This window comes from Mustela nigripes, chromosome 13, assembly GCF_022355385.1.
Source record: "Mustela nigripes isolate SB6536 chromosome 13, MUSNIG.SB6536, whole genome shotgun sequence".
Taxonomy (NCBI): domain Eukaryota; kingdom Metazoa; phylum Chordata; class Mammalia; order Carnivora; family Mustelidae; genus Mustela; species Mustela nigripes.
In genome coordinates this window covers 99,936,056-99,951,281 of record NC_081569.1, presented here as the reverse complement: position 1 = coordinate 99,951,281, position 15,226 = coordinate 99,936,056, and the positions used below count along the sequence as shown (strand labels likewise).

General features: G+C 41.4%; 1 protein-coding gene across 6 annotated transcripts in view; it reads left to right on the top strand.

Moving 5' to 3' along the window:
* Positions 1 to 5,714: 5,714 nt before the first annotated feature.
* Positions 5,715 to 15,226, top strand: part of DDHD1 (DDHD domain containing 1) — an 83,087-nt gene continuing 73,575 nt past the window's right edge. For all 6 annotated transcript variants that reach the window (XM_059373232.1, XM_059373230.1, XM_059373228.1 and 3 more), the window contains exon 1: positions 5,715 to 6,648. In XM_059373232.1, coding sequence (XP_059229215.1) covers positions 5,814 to 6,648 — 835 coding nt within the window. In that variant the 5' untranslated portion in view covers positions 5,715 to 5,813. The remainder of the gene's footprint in view (positions 6,649 to 15,226) is intronic.

Sequence of the window (15,226 nt, the reverse complement as noted above, 5' to 3'; positions counted from 1 at the left end):
ATGGAACAGTTCCTTCCTCAGAGCCTTCAGCAGGAACCAAGTTCAATGACACCTTAATTTTGGACTTCCAGCATTCAAAACTGCAAAAGAATGAAATTCCCTCGTTTGAAGCCCCACAGTTTGTAGAAACACAGTTATGGCAGCTCTAAGAAACTAATACACTGTCCTATGTATTCATTAAAATTATTTCCAAAGCACCTCTCAAGAGCATTTCAAGAGATTTATAGTTTCTAACCTGAAAGTATGGTAAGATGAGCGATCTAGGTTTATAATTTCTAACTTGAGAAGTATAACAATATGAATAATCAGATGAAGGACTGTGAACTCTGACAATTAAGAATTTGAAGTCCTAAATTAAAGAAGTAAAGAAAGCATGAGTTGTAAATGCAAGGCCGTTGTTACTCATTTTTTATATTAAAATACAGATTTAGTCTTAAAGATTAAATTTGATGAAGAACTTAGCTTTTCCACAATCTCATTTTAATTTTTTAATGATATTATCCTAATGGCTATCTAGTTTGGTTCCAAAGGCAATGGGAAAAGCTGTGAAAGGGGTTTGTGGGCTTGTGAGTCTATAATGATTGACATTTGAAAGGTTGATTTATGATGTAAAGGATAAAAACACTGTCTTAAGCAGCAGTTGCAAAAACAATGAATTGATTCTACCACTCAGTCCTTTAAAAACTCAGTAAGTTACTCAGAGTTGCAGTAGAGGAAATCCCCACTGAAACATAGCTCCTTTCTTCTTTCCTTTCTACTTCTTATATGAAAATCATAATAAACTACACATAAGCAATATGCTACATCCAAGTCTTAGCAAAACTTGTGATGATCAATTATTTATTGTTGAAGGTGATATGAATTAAATAGTATATGCATAGCATACTATGTATGAATTACATACTATACAGTTTGTGAATAAATAAATATGTACTTTTGGTTTACCTCTGGTGTGAGAAAGGAAAAGATCCTGGAGCACAAAAGTCATCAAATGCATCTACAGTGGATACATAATGTGGACCTCACAATAGGCTATGGTTATACTCTAACTCACTTTTCTATAACAAAAGGACAGGGATATAGTCAAATCTTCTCTTTCAGATTTAAACAAGCTAATGAAAATGCATAAAGAATGCATAAATATTTTATTGATCTGCAATCTGTTGCATTTGAGTATATACCTTCAATGCCATTGACCTTTATTTCCAAAAATAATATTTAAAAAAAAATTTTACGGGGTTTTTGTAGGTACAACTTTGAGGCCAGACCTCTTACAAATCTTTAAGTAAATGCATTTGATAATTCTACATTTTAAGTGTGATTTGAAGTAATATAAAAGCAAAAAACATTAGCAAAATAGCAGTAGACAATAAATATTTGTTGAATGAATGTATAGAAATGAATGACTTTATTCATTATGTATTCCTATGTTATTTCTGCTCATGTAGCTACATTTTTATTGTAATTTGGCTTCCTTTATTGATCTGTCTTTAGGGGAAGAATGACTCCTGCGGTCATTCTGGCATTGCAATTATATTCCTCATAGGAACTAAAAAGTTGGCATTCTGGGTTTATTTAAAGATACCTCTAGACTGTGAATGCTTCACAGTAAGGCCTAGCTAGTGCCCGGAACTTAGCAAACGTCTAATGTATGTTCAATGAATGTTCCCTGCTTTAGTCTAGGTTGTCATTCCTTTTCATCTGTTCACCCAAAAAAAGACATTCTCTGCCATTGTCCAAATGTTTGTGTACCCTCCAGAAGTTGTATGTCAAAATCCCCAAAGTGATGGGGTTAGGAGCTGGGCCCTTATAAAAGAGGACTCACAGAGCTCCCTAGCCCCTCTGACATGTGAAAACCCAAAGAAAAGATGACAGTCTATGAGCCAGCAAGATCTCACCAAACACCAATCTGCCAGCATCATGATCTTGAACTTCCCAGCCTCTAGAACTGTGAGAAATATTTGTTGTTTATAAATTATCCAGCTTTTGGTATTTGTCATAGTAGCATGAACAGACTAAGATATTCTAATTTTAAGAAACTAGGTAGTGATACTAAAAATAAAAGTTACAATAAAAATTTAAATGTAGTGGATAAGGTATTTATCAAACAGGAGATAGAGCAAATAGGGATATGGTTATATGACCGCCCTCTTTCTCCATTCTAAATTTTCCATCTGTATATAATGGATTAAGCTATTTCAAGTGTGGGTGTGGTTTATTGGTTAGAATAAACTACATGGCATAAGGCCTAATGACCTAATATTTTTATACAGGTGAAAATAGATTAAAATGAACAATAAGGAAACCTTGAAAAGAGAAGAAAAGGGAAAGGTGGCATAAAATTTTACCATGTAACTTTTGAGAGATGGGGAGGGAAAGATGGTCGTTGTTAGATAGCTCCAGTCATGTCTAATGGGAAAGGGAGGGTGGCAGGACCTGCAGATGAAATGCTTTAGTTAAACCACCTATCTTTGCCTCTTTATCTTTCCCATACCAACCAGAACTCCCTCAGGTTTGGTTCCACATCCCACTGCTTATTGCAGTGGCCTGGATCCACAATGCCAGAAGTCTGAATCAATCATACTTATTTGGCTTATGGGAAGGAGGCTTGGTCTTGCGTAATGATGAAAACACAACATCATTCTTTACATACAACCATGAATGTTCAGATACTGCTCTGTCCGTTGCATACAATAATGATGTAGAGTGCCACCTGACACCTATACCAACAAGTGGGACTGTTATAGATGGAAGCTTCCTCCTCTTGTCAGGATATTATGACCTAAAAAGATGTTTTAAAAAGTAGGGGGTGCCTGGGTGACTCAGTTATTAAGTGTCTGCCTTTGGCTCAGGTCATGATCCCCGGGTCCTGGGATCAAGCCCCCCCATCGAGCCCCACATCGAGCTCCCTGCTCAGTGGGAAACCTGCTTCTCCCTCTCCCACTCCCCCTGCTCATGTTCCCCCTCTCTCTCTGTCTTTCTCTGTCATATAAGTAAATAAATAAAATCTTAAAAATTTAAAAACTTAAAAATAAAAAGCAAAAGGAGAGTAGTAGCAGGAAGGACCAGATAAAGGATTTTTTTTTTTTAAAGCAGAGAAGAAAGTTGAGAAGAGCAACTTCATGGCCTTTGCCTTGACATGGCTAAGGAATACAAGGAAATAAACACATACAGTCACATGAAATTAGAGATTATATTTTCAAGTATCTTCACTCACTATTAGTCTGCGGCCAGCTACATGAGTCTGTTCTACTAGTTGCAATTCACTTCCAAGGGGCAGAAGCAATCTCAACCCCCAGAAATACTGAAAGACATTTCCCCTCACCAAGGTCTGAAGCAAGATAGTGAAATCAGAAGAGAATGTAGGATTCCCTTCTCCTGGATTCTCAACTGGGTTGTGGGGTTTTTATTCATCATCTTTGGGGATCAAGAGTTTCTTCAAGAAAGATCATGCTGCCTAAAAGAGCATGGCCTTACCCAATGGACCACAAGAGGCTATATATAACCTAATAAGCCCAACTGGATTGTGGGGGTTTTATTCATCATCTTTGGGAATCAAGAGCTTCTTCAAGAAAGATCATGCTGCCTAAAAGAGCATGGCCTTACCCAATGGACCACAAGAGGCTATATATAACCTAATAAGCCCAACTGGATTGTGGGGGTTTTATTCATCATCTTTGGGGATCAAGAGCTTCTTCAAGAAAGATCATGCTGCCTAAAAGAACATGACCTTACCCAACGGACCGGAAAAGGATATATATAACCTAATAAACACAACATTGAAATAATAAAAACATTCATTTGATACAGAGTGGAGAGTAATTTTTTTTAACAGAGGATAATATTCATTAGTGGGAATTGTACTGTCCTAACAGGTTAACATTTGGCTAAAATAATCGGATCAGAAGCTATACAGGTAGGATATGTTCAATCACGAAATAGAGATATTTTTAATGTTATGACATCCCTTATTTTGAATTCCCTTTATGGTACTTATCACACTCTACTATGATGTATCTGTGTACTTGTCTGTATTCCCTTCTAGAGTGTAATGTCCCTAAAGAAGGAACCGAGTCTCCAATTCCCTTTTGTATTGACACCCAGAACAGAGATGCCTGCCACATATATCAAAGAACGGTAGAATAAACGCTTTCATGGGCAGTAAATAAAGCAAAGCTCATAACCAAGTTTCATATTCTGCATGTTGTCATAGAAAGACTGGAGAAGAAACTGAAAAGCGAGTACTCAGAAAGCAGTATGAATGGAGATGAGTGCTCTGATCTTAGATGCTTTCAGTCAGGGCTGCTGTGTCCAACTGGGCATGTTGTTTGCTACATAAAATTATCATTTGGGCAAGGGCACAAATTGGAGCAAAAATCCAGCCCATGCACTATCCCATACCTTGTATTACACACAAGAAGCAATGTCCTTTCTTTCAAATTCACTTAGCACTGCACAAGCTAGAGACAGCCATGCTTTGAATTATGGCTTAATCTCTAACAGGTTAGATCACAGGGCAAGAAAAACTGCCCCACTGATCTGATTCTCCACAGGAGGAGTGAAAGAAACAGTGTAGACTGTGTGGTCATGAATTGATGAGGTTGGGGATTGTTTTTCTCTAGATTTTCAACACAGGATAGGGTGTTGTGCTTATAAAAAGTAAACTTTTTTTTTGGTAATATAAAAGAACTACACAGTGGAGGCTCAGCATTCAACTGGATTCCAGAAAGTGAGCTACAGAATCAGAGAGGCATAAAGAACAGGAAGAGACCGTGAAGATCACAGAATTCCATTGCTGCAAGACACTTTAGAGATCATCTGGTCCAATAATCAACTCATTTTACAGATGAGGAAACCAAAAAGATCAAGGAGATGATGTGACTTGCCTGTGGTTAGTAAAATTAAGTCTAGGACCTAGTGTTTTCTGGCTTTCAATATAATAATCTATCACAACTGGCTGCACTTACCATCAGTTATAATCAACATTGATTGCACACCCACTGTGCAGGAGAGGTTGAGACATATGGACTCGGTCTCCATCAAGGGCCTTCCAATGAGGTTGAGAAAACGGGAAATAAGTGTTGAAAGATAAACAATAATAGAAGATGGCCTGAAAGGGAAGGTTTAGACTCGGGTTTCTGAGAGGGAATGGTGATGTCAACATTAGGGATCGCAGGCATGGGGTGGAACGCCTTTGTGTGTGCCGACAGTACTGGAGGGACCAGAGTCAGGTGACTGAGAAGCTCCAGGTGAGGACCTGGGTCACAAAAGCAGTGTCAGGAGAAGCCAGCTTCCTGGGGACCTCACCTGTAGCTTAAGCCCTGGGGCTCATGACCCAGAATAGGAGGCTGAGTGGGATAAAGCCTCTCCTCACCTGGGCTCTGACCCCTAGAAAGGCGGGGGCCGACGCAGGTGTGCAGGGACAGGAGGGTGGAGGCGAAAGACAATTGAGGCATGTGAGAAGTTGCGGCTGCCCTGAGCTGAGCCACCGCGGAAGGCCACAGAGAGCAGCCAAGGCGCTCGCGCGAGGCCCGGGCAGAGAAGGGGCTTCCGGGGCGGCGCGCGCGGCCGGTAGGGCGGGGCCGAGCACAAGCACCGCCCACGTCGGGCTGCGCGACAATGGGGCGAGCTGTGGAACGCGGCTGCCTCGGGCCTCGGGGGGGCGGAGCGACCGCCGCTGCCTCCGCAGCCCCGGCTGGGATTTGAAAGATTAAAAACTACCGGTGGAGAGGGCGACAACGTTGAATGTGTGGCGGAAGCGCTGGGGGCCACGGCTCGGCGCGGGGCCGGGCAGCCGGCGGCGTCTCCACACCATGAATTATCCGGGCCGCGGGTCTCCGCGGAGCCCTGAACATAACGGCCTGGGCGGCGGCGGCACAGCCTGGGAGCTGGACTCGGATGCGGAGCCGGCGTTCGGCGGCGGCGTTTGCTGCTTCGACCACTTGCCGGGCGGGGACCCGGGTGACGACGAGGTGCCCCTGGCCCTGCTGCGCGGGGAGCCCGGGCTGCACTTGGCGCCGGACGCGGAGGACCACAACCACCACCTGGCGCTGGACTCCTGCCTTAGTGACGAGAACTACGACTTCAGCTCCGCGGAGTCGGGCTCCTCGCTGCGCTACTACAGCGAGGGTGAGAGCGTGAGCGTCGGCTGCGGCAGCTCCTCGTCGCTGCACCCGCCGCCGCAGCCGCCGCTGGTCCAGTCGAGCGCGGGGGGCATCGGCCCAGCGGGAGCGGGGCTCGGGGAAAGGAAGCGCACCCGGTCTGATGGAACAGCCGCCAGGCACCGCTACGAGGTAGTGACGGAGCTGGGCCCCGAGGAGGTTCGCTGGTTCTACAAGGAGGACAAGAAGACCTGGAAGCCCTTCATCGGCTATGACTCGCTCCGCATCGAGCTCGCCTTCCGAACGCTTCTGCAGGCCACGGGTGGCCGGCCCCGGACCGAGGACCCGGACGGCGACCGTGTGTGCGGCCCGGCCTCCAGCTCGGGGGAGGACGAGGACGAGGACCGCGTCTGCGGCTTCTGCCCGCGCGCTGCGGGGCACGAGCCCGAGATGGAGGAGCTGGTGAACATCGAGCGGGTGTGTGTGCGGGGCGGCCTCTACGAGGTGGATGTGACCCAAGGAGAGTGCTACCCGGTGTACTGGAACCGTGAGTAGCCGGCCGGGGAAAGGAGCGGGACGGGCTGCTTGTGGGGCGGACGAGCACCCGGGTGGGTTTGGGACTTGACCGCCGCAGAGAACGAGGCGCTTGAGGCCTGGCGTTTGGGCGTTTGGTAGGGAGAAGGGTGGAGATGAGACACGCAGAGCCGGCAGGTGAAGGGTAAACGAGCAGATGGCAAAATGCAAGCCGCCTGGGGTTCAGAAGAAGATTCTGCCGGGGTAGCGCTTCCTGGGTGAGCTGGGTGCTGCTGCCATCCCCTGGAGGTGATCCAGGAACGGATGCCCAGCCCGAAGGTTAAATTTCGCGATCCTACCTGAGCTTTGTCCACCTGGGGATCTGATTCGGTCTCATTTACCCAGAACTGCCTCTGATTTAAAGAGCAGCCTGTCCTCTGAAGTGGGAATGTTAGAGATGATATGCACGAGAATCAACAGTTCAGTTATGGACTCAGGAAAAGAACATTAATCCCAGGCAGGAAAGGAAAGGAGATAGGTGGTTTCCACCCGGTGCGTTCGGGAGAAGTGGAAAGCACTGCGTGAGCCACTGCTGGCAAATTGGTCTGTTCATTCTCTGTGGAATACTCGTTTTGTCTCTTACGTTCTTGTTTACTTATTCTCAGTTTGCTTCTTAACCTTGAAAAAATTACTAAGGCCTATGCCTTGGGTCTCCTCATCTATAAAATAGAGATAATTGTATCTACCTTGTAGAGTTGTTGGAGGAATTAAATGAAATAATGTACCCAACCGGCTTGAAACTGTGCTTGGCACACGTGTGATTTATAAGTGTTAACAGCAGGTCTTATTCAATTAGACAGCATCACAATTAAGTTTGTAATTAGGTTAAAAGCAAATGTTGCATATGTAATAATATACAGTAGATACTCTGCTGTGACACAAACTATTGGCCACCAGTAATTTGTAATATATAGTTTTCGTTTTTATGAACCTAGTGCCCTAACTCAGATAACTGTGTCTTCGTTGGTTGTGACCAGCCTTAGGTCTTATATATATTTTACAGTATTCTGCCTTATATTAACATATATTCATGACTTACCTTCCTTTCTATATGTTTAGCAATCTATGGGCAGAGTCCACCTTTATCTTCATACGCTCATTGGGCCTAGTGCAGTAGATATTTAATAGGTATTGAACTGCATGAGTGATTCTGATAATGTTAAAACATATGAGAAGCATGAGTCACTAAGATAATAATTATAGTTTGTGTCAAATCAAATAAAATAAGCACAGCAGAAAATTTAATTTTTTACTGCACTTAAGGATGACATTGAAGGCATTCGCTAACATTTTCACAAGACTAGATTCGTATGGGATTTGTCACATCACTCCTTTTGATTACAAGCTCACTAAGGATAGGGTATGCCTGTATTCACTCATTTATTCATTCATTCACCTTTTTCATTTTTGCCAAGTATTTGTATGTCCATAATATAGTGGTCTCACGAAGGCTTTAGGAAAGGTGGAAAAAACAACCCTTACCCTTCAGGAGTCTCCCATTTAGTCTTTTCTTCAAATGTCCTAGACATCACTATGGGCTTTTTTCCTTTGAATGTAGAAAAACAAGGACTTAGTGGAGCAGTAAAGTTGGATAAAATGCAGGGACATCCTTGGAGAGAGGTCTGGAGACCAAAGGATAAATCCTACCCTTAAATCAGCTAAAGTATATTCACCTAGAATATTGTGTGCTCTTTTGGTTTATGGTAAAATTGTGGTTTGTTTGTTTTTTATTTTATTTATTTGAGAGAGAGAGCATGACCGAGAGATCATGAGCTGGGGGAAGGGTAGGAGGAGAAGCAGACTCCCCGCTGAGCAGAGGGCCCTATAAAAGGATCCTTAGGACCTGTGACCTAAGCCAAAGGTAGATGCTTAATCGACTGAGCCACCCATATTCCCTCTGATAAAAATGTTAATGCTTGCAAAGTGCTTTACTATTAAGTGATTTTTCACATTATTTCATAGTGATATAAAATTAATGCTACCATTCTGTTCATGAATAGACTCAGTAACCATGTCCAAGGTTACTCAGCTAGAAAGTGGTGAAGCATTTTAGAGTCTACTGGGGGAATAGGTGTGACGTCCAAAGAGCATCTGACACACCACCCAAGGGTGAGGATATCAGGAAAGCTTCCAGATAATGTAGGACTGAACCCTAAAGGAAGAATTTAATCAAGGGAATAAAAGGGGAGAGTGAGATGCAGGGAAAGTCATTTCAGCCAGATGGGGTAACATACAAAGACACAGAAGCATGCAAATGCATGACATTTTGAGGAAATTAAGGCTGCACCTGCAAGGACCAAGACATATAGGGTAGGCTTGAGGCTTGACCACCACAGGGACAGGTGTTTGGTCCAGGAGGGGAGGAGATTGTGAAGGGTACCTGCCTTTGAATGGTGCATTTGGAGAGTAGCTAGGAAAGGAACAAGAGGAGATTTGTAATGCTAAGAACTTTGGACTATATCCTGTGAGCATTAAGAAACCAAACAATCAGGGGCGCCTAGGTGGCTCAGTTGGTTAAACAACTGCTTTCAGATCAATTCATGATCCCAGAGTCCTGGGATGGAGCCCCACATGGGACTCCTTGCTCAGCGGGGAACCTGTTTTTCCTTCTCCCTCTATCGCTCCCCCTGCTTGTGCTCTCCTGCGCTTCCTCAAGCTCACTCTCTCTTTGAAAAAAAAGAAGAAGAAACCAGACAATCGAAGGTTCTCTATTACTTAGGTGATTAGTAACAGCACTAAGGCGGAATTAGAGAGTTGGGATATATCATTAGAATGGTAGTGTCCTGAATCAAGAGAAACCATGAAGGCCTACAGAAGTTAATCTGAAAGGAAATGTGGACTTAGTCCTCTCAAATCTTCTTTTCAAAAGCAGATAGCCAATAGACCAGTTATAAGTTAGTTTTCTTGAACTAGCATAACAGCAGCACCTATTTTCACTCCATTTTAGCATTTTCTAGTTTTCTATAGTATACAATCCTGTGGGTATCCCAGGCCTTCGTATGAACTACAGTGAAAACACAGTGGTGCTTGTTGTCCCTGATTGACCATTTCTCAGAAAATCCCATGTCACTTTGCTCCAATTGGTTCTTCAGGTATGTCTGTATTACGTAAGTTTTCATACATTCTCATGAGGGTTTATTCCCAGTATGGTCTCGTCAGCTTTTGCAGCTTTGACTTCCTTCTCATTTTACTTTACTTTTTTTTAGTTCATCTGGAAGCTTTCTAAAGAATGAAATGAAAGTTAAAAACAAAAACTTAAGAAAGTTCTTACAGAGGGTTGGTGTAGGATTCCAGTGGTTGTTTAGGGTTTTTGTGACCTAATTAAGCCCAATGCACCTGGGTATCAAAGCCAATAAATTAGCTATGCCTAGTCTAAAAGAAAGTTTTAGTTTATATTTGCTCTTCCTTTTGAACTCTTACTAGCAGACAAAATTTGAACTAATTTAGGGTATATGAATCAAAAGGGGAATAGAATTTGTCTTCTATAGATAGGAAGCCCATATTATTACATAATGAAAAAAGTGTTAATTTTAGGAAATTTATTTTCATTTTATTGTCTGTTTAGATATTTTTCTTACTGCATGTAGACATTTTAGATAAAAACTGATTATTGCTGAGTAATGGCTAAGTGAACTCCCTTGCTGCTCCTCTTCTTTCTAAGCTACTTGTAGCCCTCTACTAGGCTTGTTTTGAGAATTGTTATATATAACATGCCTGGAACAGTGGGTGTTTGGCACAAAGTACTAGGTGTTAACTCTATCTATGTGGATCTCAGAAAACAATAATCCTTATTTGTAGAAACTCACCTGAAATTTCATTAGGATGACCAGCACAAAATTGTCAAGAAGAGGGTTTGTTACTGGCCTGTACCTCACCATAAGTGAAAGAATGTTTATAAAGAATATTAGCAAAAAAGTGGCCCTATTTAGAAATAGTGGTAGAAAGGCATGGGGAGCTTTATAGAGATACTTATGAATTGTCTCATAACAATTCTTATGTGTGCACTGTGCACTAGGGAGATGTAATTTCCATTTATTGACTAAAGTTATTTGACCAAATATTTATATGAATGTAATCCACTTTCTGATATATCTTGTGGTCTACTTGTATTATTATCATTTTAAACCATATTCAAACATTTTAAAAATTAACCAGTCTTCATGATATATTGAAGAAAGAATAATATTCCCACCAAAATGAGGTAGAAAAATAAGGGCTTTTTCTGCAAGTACCAAAATAAAATGATGTTTATTAACTTGGCATACCTGTAACCATCTCTTCGGTCTTTTTTCCTTTAAGGATTAATAACCTTAATAATCCTTTATGAGGTACAGGGCATCATGGGAAAGTAATGGAGTGCATCCTGGGAGAAGTCACTCTTTCTTGATCAGTTTCTCCTCCGATAAAGCAGAACTATAGGGAATGGAGACCAGGGATTGACATGCCTGACTCTGAAAAAGTGTTAGAGTCTTTTCTATCTCTTTTTAGCTGCATTGTCTTCCACAAGCCTGGACTGGAAAGCAGCCTGGGCTGCATTGGAACCCTGGCTGCTCATTTGCAGAATCCTGACAGAAGTCTTCTGAGAACCCTGTTCTAGATCAAGCCTGCTTTAGACTAGATTTTTCAGGAATCTACTGAAAGAGCACAAAGAAATGAATGACACTGAGTGATGTAAGAAGGGCAGGATTTGACACAATCTGATCAAGGCATTCAGGACTTTTCTTCCCCTTTACATTGGACCATTACTTTCAAACTGCTTTCATATCAGTTATTGATCCACCTTGTTTGTATATAGCTCAAATGTAATAATGCATGTTTTACAAGTGCTTTATGTAAATATTCAGAGTAATTGGTATGTCTTTCTTTACTCCGTCTGTCACCCCCTTCTTTTTTTTCCTCTCCTTTACTATTTTTTTCATAAAAGAGTCCTTTTATACTGTTCCTTTCTCCAAATACTATTTCCTGGGTCTTTTATCTCCACATCACACACTAAGATCTGATGTCTAGAACCTTGATGGTGATCCTTTTCTGATCCCCGGTGTTGGGGGGGTGTGTGTAAAAAAAAATCTAGATGTTCTGGTCATGGAATCCTCTGAGATTATGGACACTGAGTGAGGACAGTACAGGGATGAAAAGGAGAAAGAGAAATGGAGAATATACTCATGGAAACCTAAGATGACTATTTGGCAGGAGAGATGGGGAGGTAGACAGTTCTAGAATCCCTGATTGTTGGGCAATCTAAGTCATGAGTGTGATAAAATTTAAAATGTACATGTTATCAAGAAAAACTTTAATACTGATAAAGGGTATAGATACCAGTTTCTTCTTTTTTGCCATAATACATTCCTAAAAGCTTGGTTAAAAAGTAGAACAAGGAAAAACATCATTTTTAGAGCTAGTAGTTTATAACTTACAATTCTACTCTTTTTGAGTCTGCTTTGGTAAAGGGAAATTATGCCCTCAAAAATATTTGAATCACTGACAAATGAGTGGATTAGTAGGATGAAAAGCATTATATAAATAATTTTTGATACCCCCAGATTAGGGGACAGGTAAAATTTAGGATGGTGAAAAGATTAGGGGACAAGTGACATTCAAGATTGTAAAAACTGCTACCCATGTTTACTGTCAAGATTGCCTGTGCCAGAGAACTAAAGAAAAATGGTGGAAGTTTTGATATGATCATATAAAAGTAGTTATGTTTTATGTAGTGCTTTCTAATTTTGCCAGATTGCCATACAAGTAAATTATATACTCATTAGTATTTGTTCCAATGTGTTATTACATTAAGTTATATCTAGATAATCTTTATAATCATTGCTCTTGTAAGTTTAAATAAATCTGTCGAATGACTTTTGGGCCCAGGCCAGCCTTTAGAAATTACATTGTTATTTGTACTGTTATACCCCAAGACCTCAGGTATCTAGAAATCTTAGAGAAATGTGAATTATGTCTGAATGGATATCTTTTCCAAATTAGTTGAGAGTTAAGCTTTTATTTGTTAAAGGATAATTTTAATTATGTGAACGGAAATCTCTCATGTTACTATTTCTCCTTCTCAGTGAACCGTCATTGTGAAAATTGGTACAGGATAGTTCTTGAGACACATGATGTGGGACAGAGAGCTGCATTAACTGTGCCAAAACATAAATCTTCTAGATCATATGCTATAGAAAGTGCTGCTCAGTAACTTTAGATGACGCATAGGGAGCCTAGTTAGAATTACTTCTGAGTCTTCCTGTAGATAGAGTTAAATGTAGTTCCACCTTTATTTTACTATGTATTAAAAATGATCAGTTTTCAGTTAGTATCTTATTGACTGAATTCATTTTTTCCTTATTCTATAGAATTGCTTCTAGATAGGCCTAGGATATCCCTTGTCCACCCGATTCACCCACCTAGACCTTTAGTAATGCTTGCATTGTAACATCTGGTATGTTTTAACATTAAGGACCCCCAAGTTTGTTTATGCTTTAGAAAACAAAATCTTTGCTGTGAATCAAAAGGCAGTTATTGGAGAGAGAGAGGGTCTACTTGAAAGAAATTGTTGAGGACCACTCAAACTGAGGAAAGCGCATTATGGCTGTTTAAGCACTTTTAATGACGCTCACTTTACCATGCTGGCTGTCCACTGCCAAAATGAACCCTTACTGTATGGTTAGCAGTAAATCATAAGGCTGGTATACATGTCTGTGAGGTTTATGAACAAATATTTGCCTTTGTTTGACATTTGCATTGTATAGCAAACCACTCTTATATGAGATTAGCACCACTAACCATGGTTTTGCTTTGTCTTTCACTACAAAAACATTGGGACCTTGTATTTCAGAGTATCTCTTTGGATATAATTTATTTTTTTTAAAGATTTTATTTATTTATTTGACAGACAGAGATCACAAGTAGGCAGAGAGGGAGACAGAGAGAGAGAAGAAGGGAAGCAGGCTCTCCGCCGAGTAGAGAGCCTGACGTGGGGCTTGATCCCAGGACCCTGGGATCATGACCCGAGCCGAAGGCAGAGGCTTTAACCCATTGAGCCACTCAGGTGCCCCGGATATAATTTATTTTTATTTTTAACCTGTTCACTATTTAGCCTATTATTTTGTGTAAACTACATTATATATTACACTTTTTTGGTGGGCAAAGAAGGGTGTTAATGTGTGTCACATATAACAAATCTTCCTAATCCTGGAATACTGGACTGAATTGTTTGGAATTCTGATTGCCTGACAGGATTCTGTCTTTCATGGGCAGATCTAGAACCCATCAAAGTATTCGGTAGGTCACACGTAAAGGGTAGACTTGGTTTACTTCATGTGTTTTCAGATCAGCTCTTCTCCCACCTCAGGTCATCCGTTTTATCTCTTCCCCTTCCAGTTCAGTTCTTACTGGCTTTTCTAGACTGGCAGCCCTGTGTTGTGTTTATGAATGTAAATGATCGCTGATAGCAACTGTGTGGGCCAGAATCCCAGCTCTACCTTTGACTGTGTGACTTTGGGTAACTTAAATTATCTGTGCCTCACTTTATTCTATAAAATGTGGTTAATAGTACCTACCTCTTAAAATTGTTGACATAAATGTGTTATAATAATCAGAGATCTTGAAACCTCCCATGATGTTCTAAATGTAAGTTCTAAAGTTATTCTCCATTTTCCTGACTCTTCTGTCCTTTCAAATTTGCAACCTACTTGACATTCTTGGCTTTCAGCTCTCCTGTTTCAATTTGCAGTTCCTTTCCTGGCACAGCATTTTCTTTGGCCTTAACTCTTGGTAATCGGCTCATGATTAGGCACAGGCCTAGAACCCTCTGTGAACTGGTGCCTGCCGCTGTGAGAAGCTCACTGGGTTTTGCCCCAGAAAGAGCTGTCCTGTCTTGAGTTTTCCTAGTTTATGCACCAGAGGTGTGCACCATTTTCTTATATATCTACTGCCTGTGGGAAGGGAGGAATTCTTTCTCAGGAAAGCATTCCAAGTTCTTGAGCATCTACTCTTTTTGGTATGCAGATCCTGTCACCAGCTGTGGGAGGTACTGACTTCATCCGCAGAGCTCATTTAGAACATCTCCACCAGCTACCAGGATTTTTGATACAATAGAGAATTTTACAGCTTTCGAAAGGCTGCTCAGTTTTCAGTTGAGGCAGAGCCAGTAGTGGTTTTGGTCTTTAGCCATTTGGCAAGAAAGAAATGGCCCATAATTCCTTTTACAGTGAAAACCTCAACATGAAAACTTTGAAGGAATCAGTTCCTCTTAAATGACCTGCAGTTGAACCTAGAGTGGTAGGAATGGCAGCTAGGTTCTGCACCTAGGGCAAAAATCTAGCTTCGAATCTGAAGTTACCTTTTAGACCAGGGATTCCAAGCAGCCATCCCTTACCAGCATTGGCAATAAAAGCTGAGTGGGCTCCGAAAACAGATCTTTGTTGCCAAATTCCCTTAGTTTGAATCCTTGATTTATCGTAGCCATATGACTTTAAGCAAGTTATAATCTCTTGATTGTCCAGCTTCAGCTTTGTAAGTAGGGATAATAATTCCTGCTTCACAAAGTTATTTTAAAG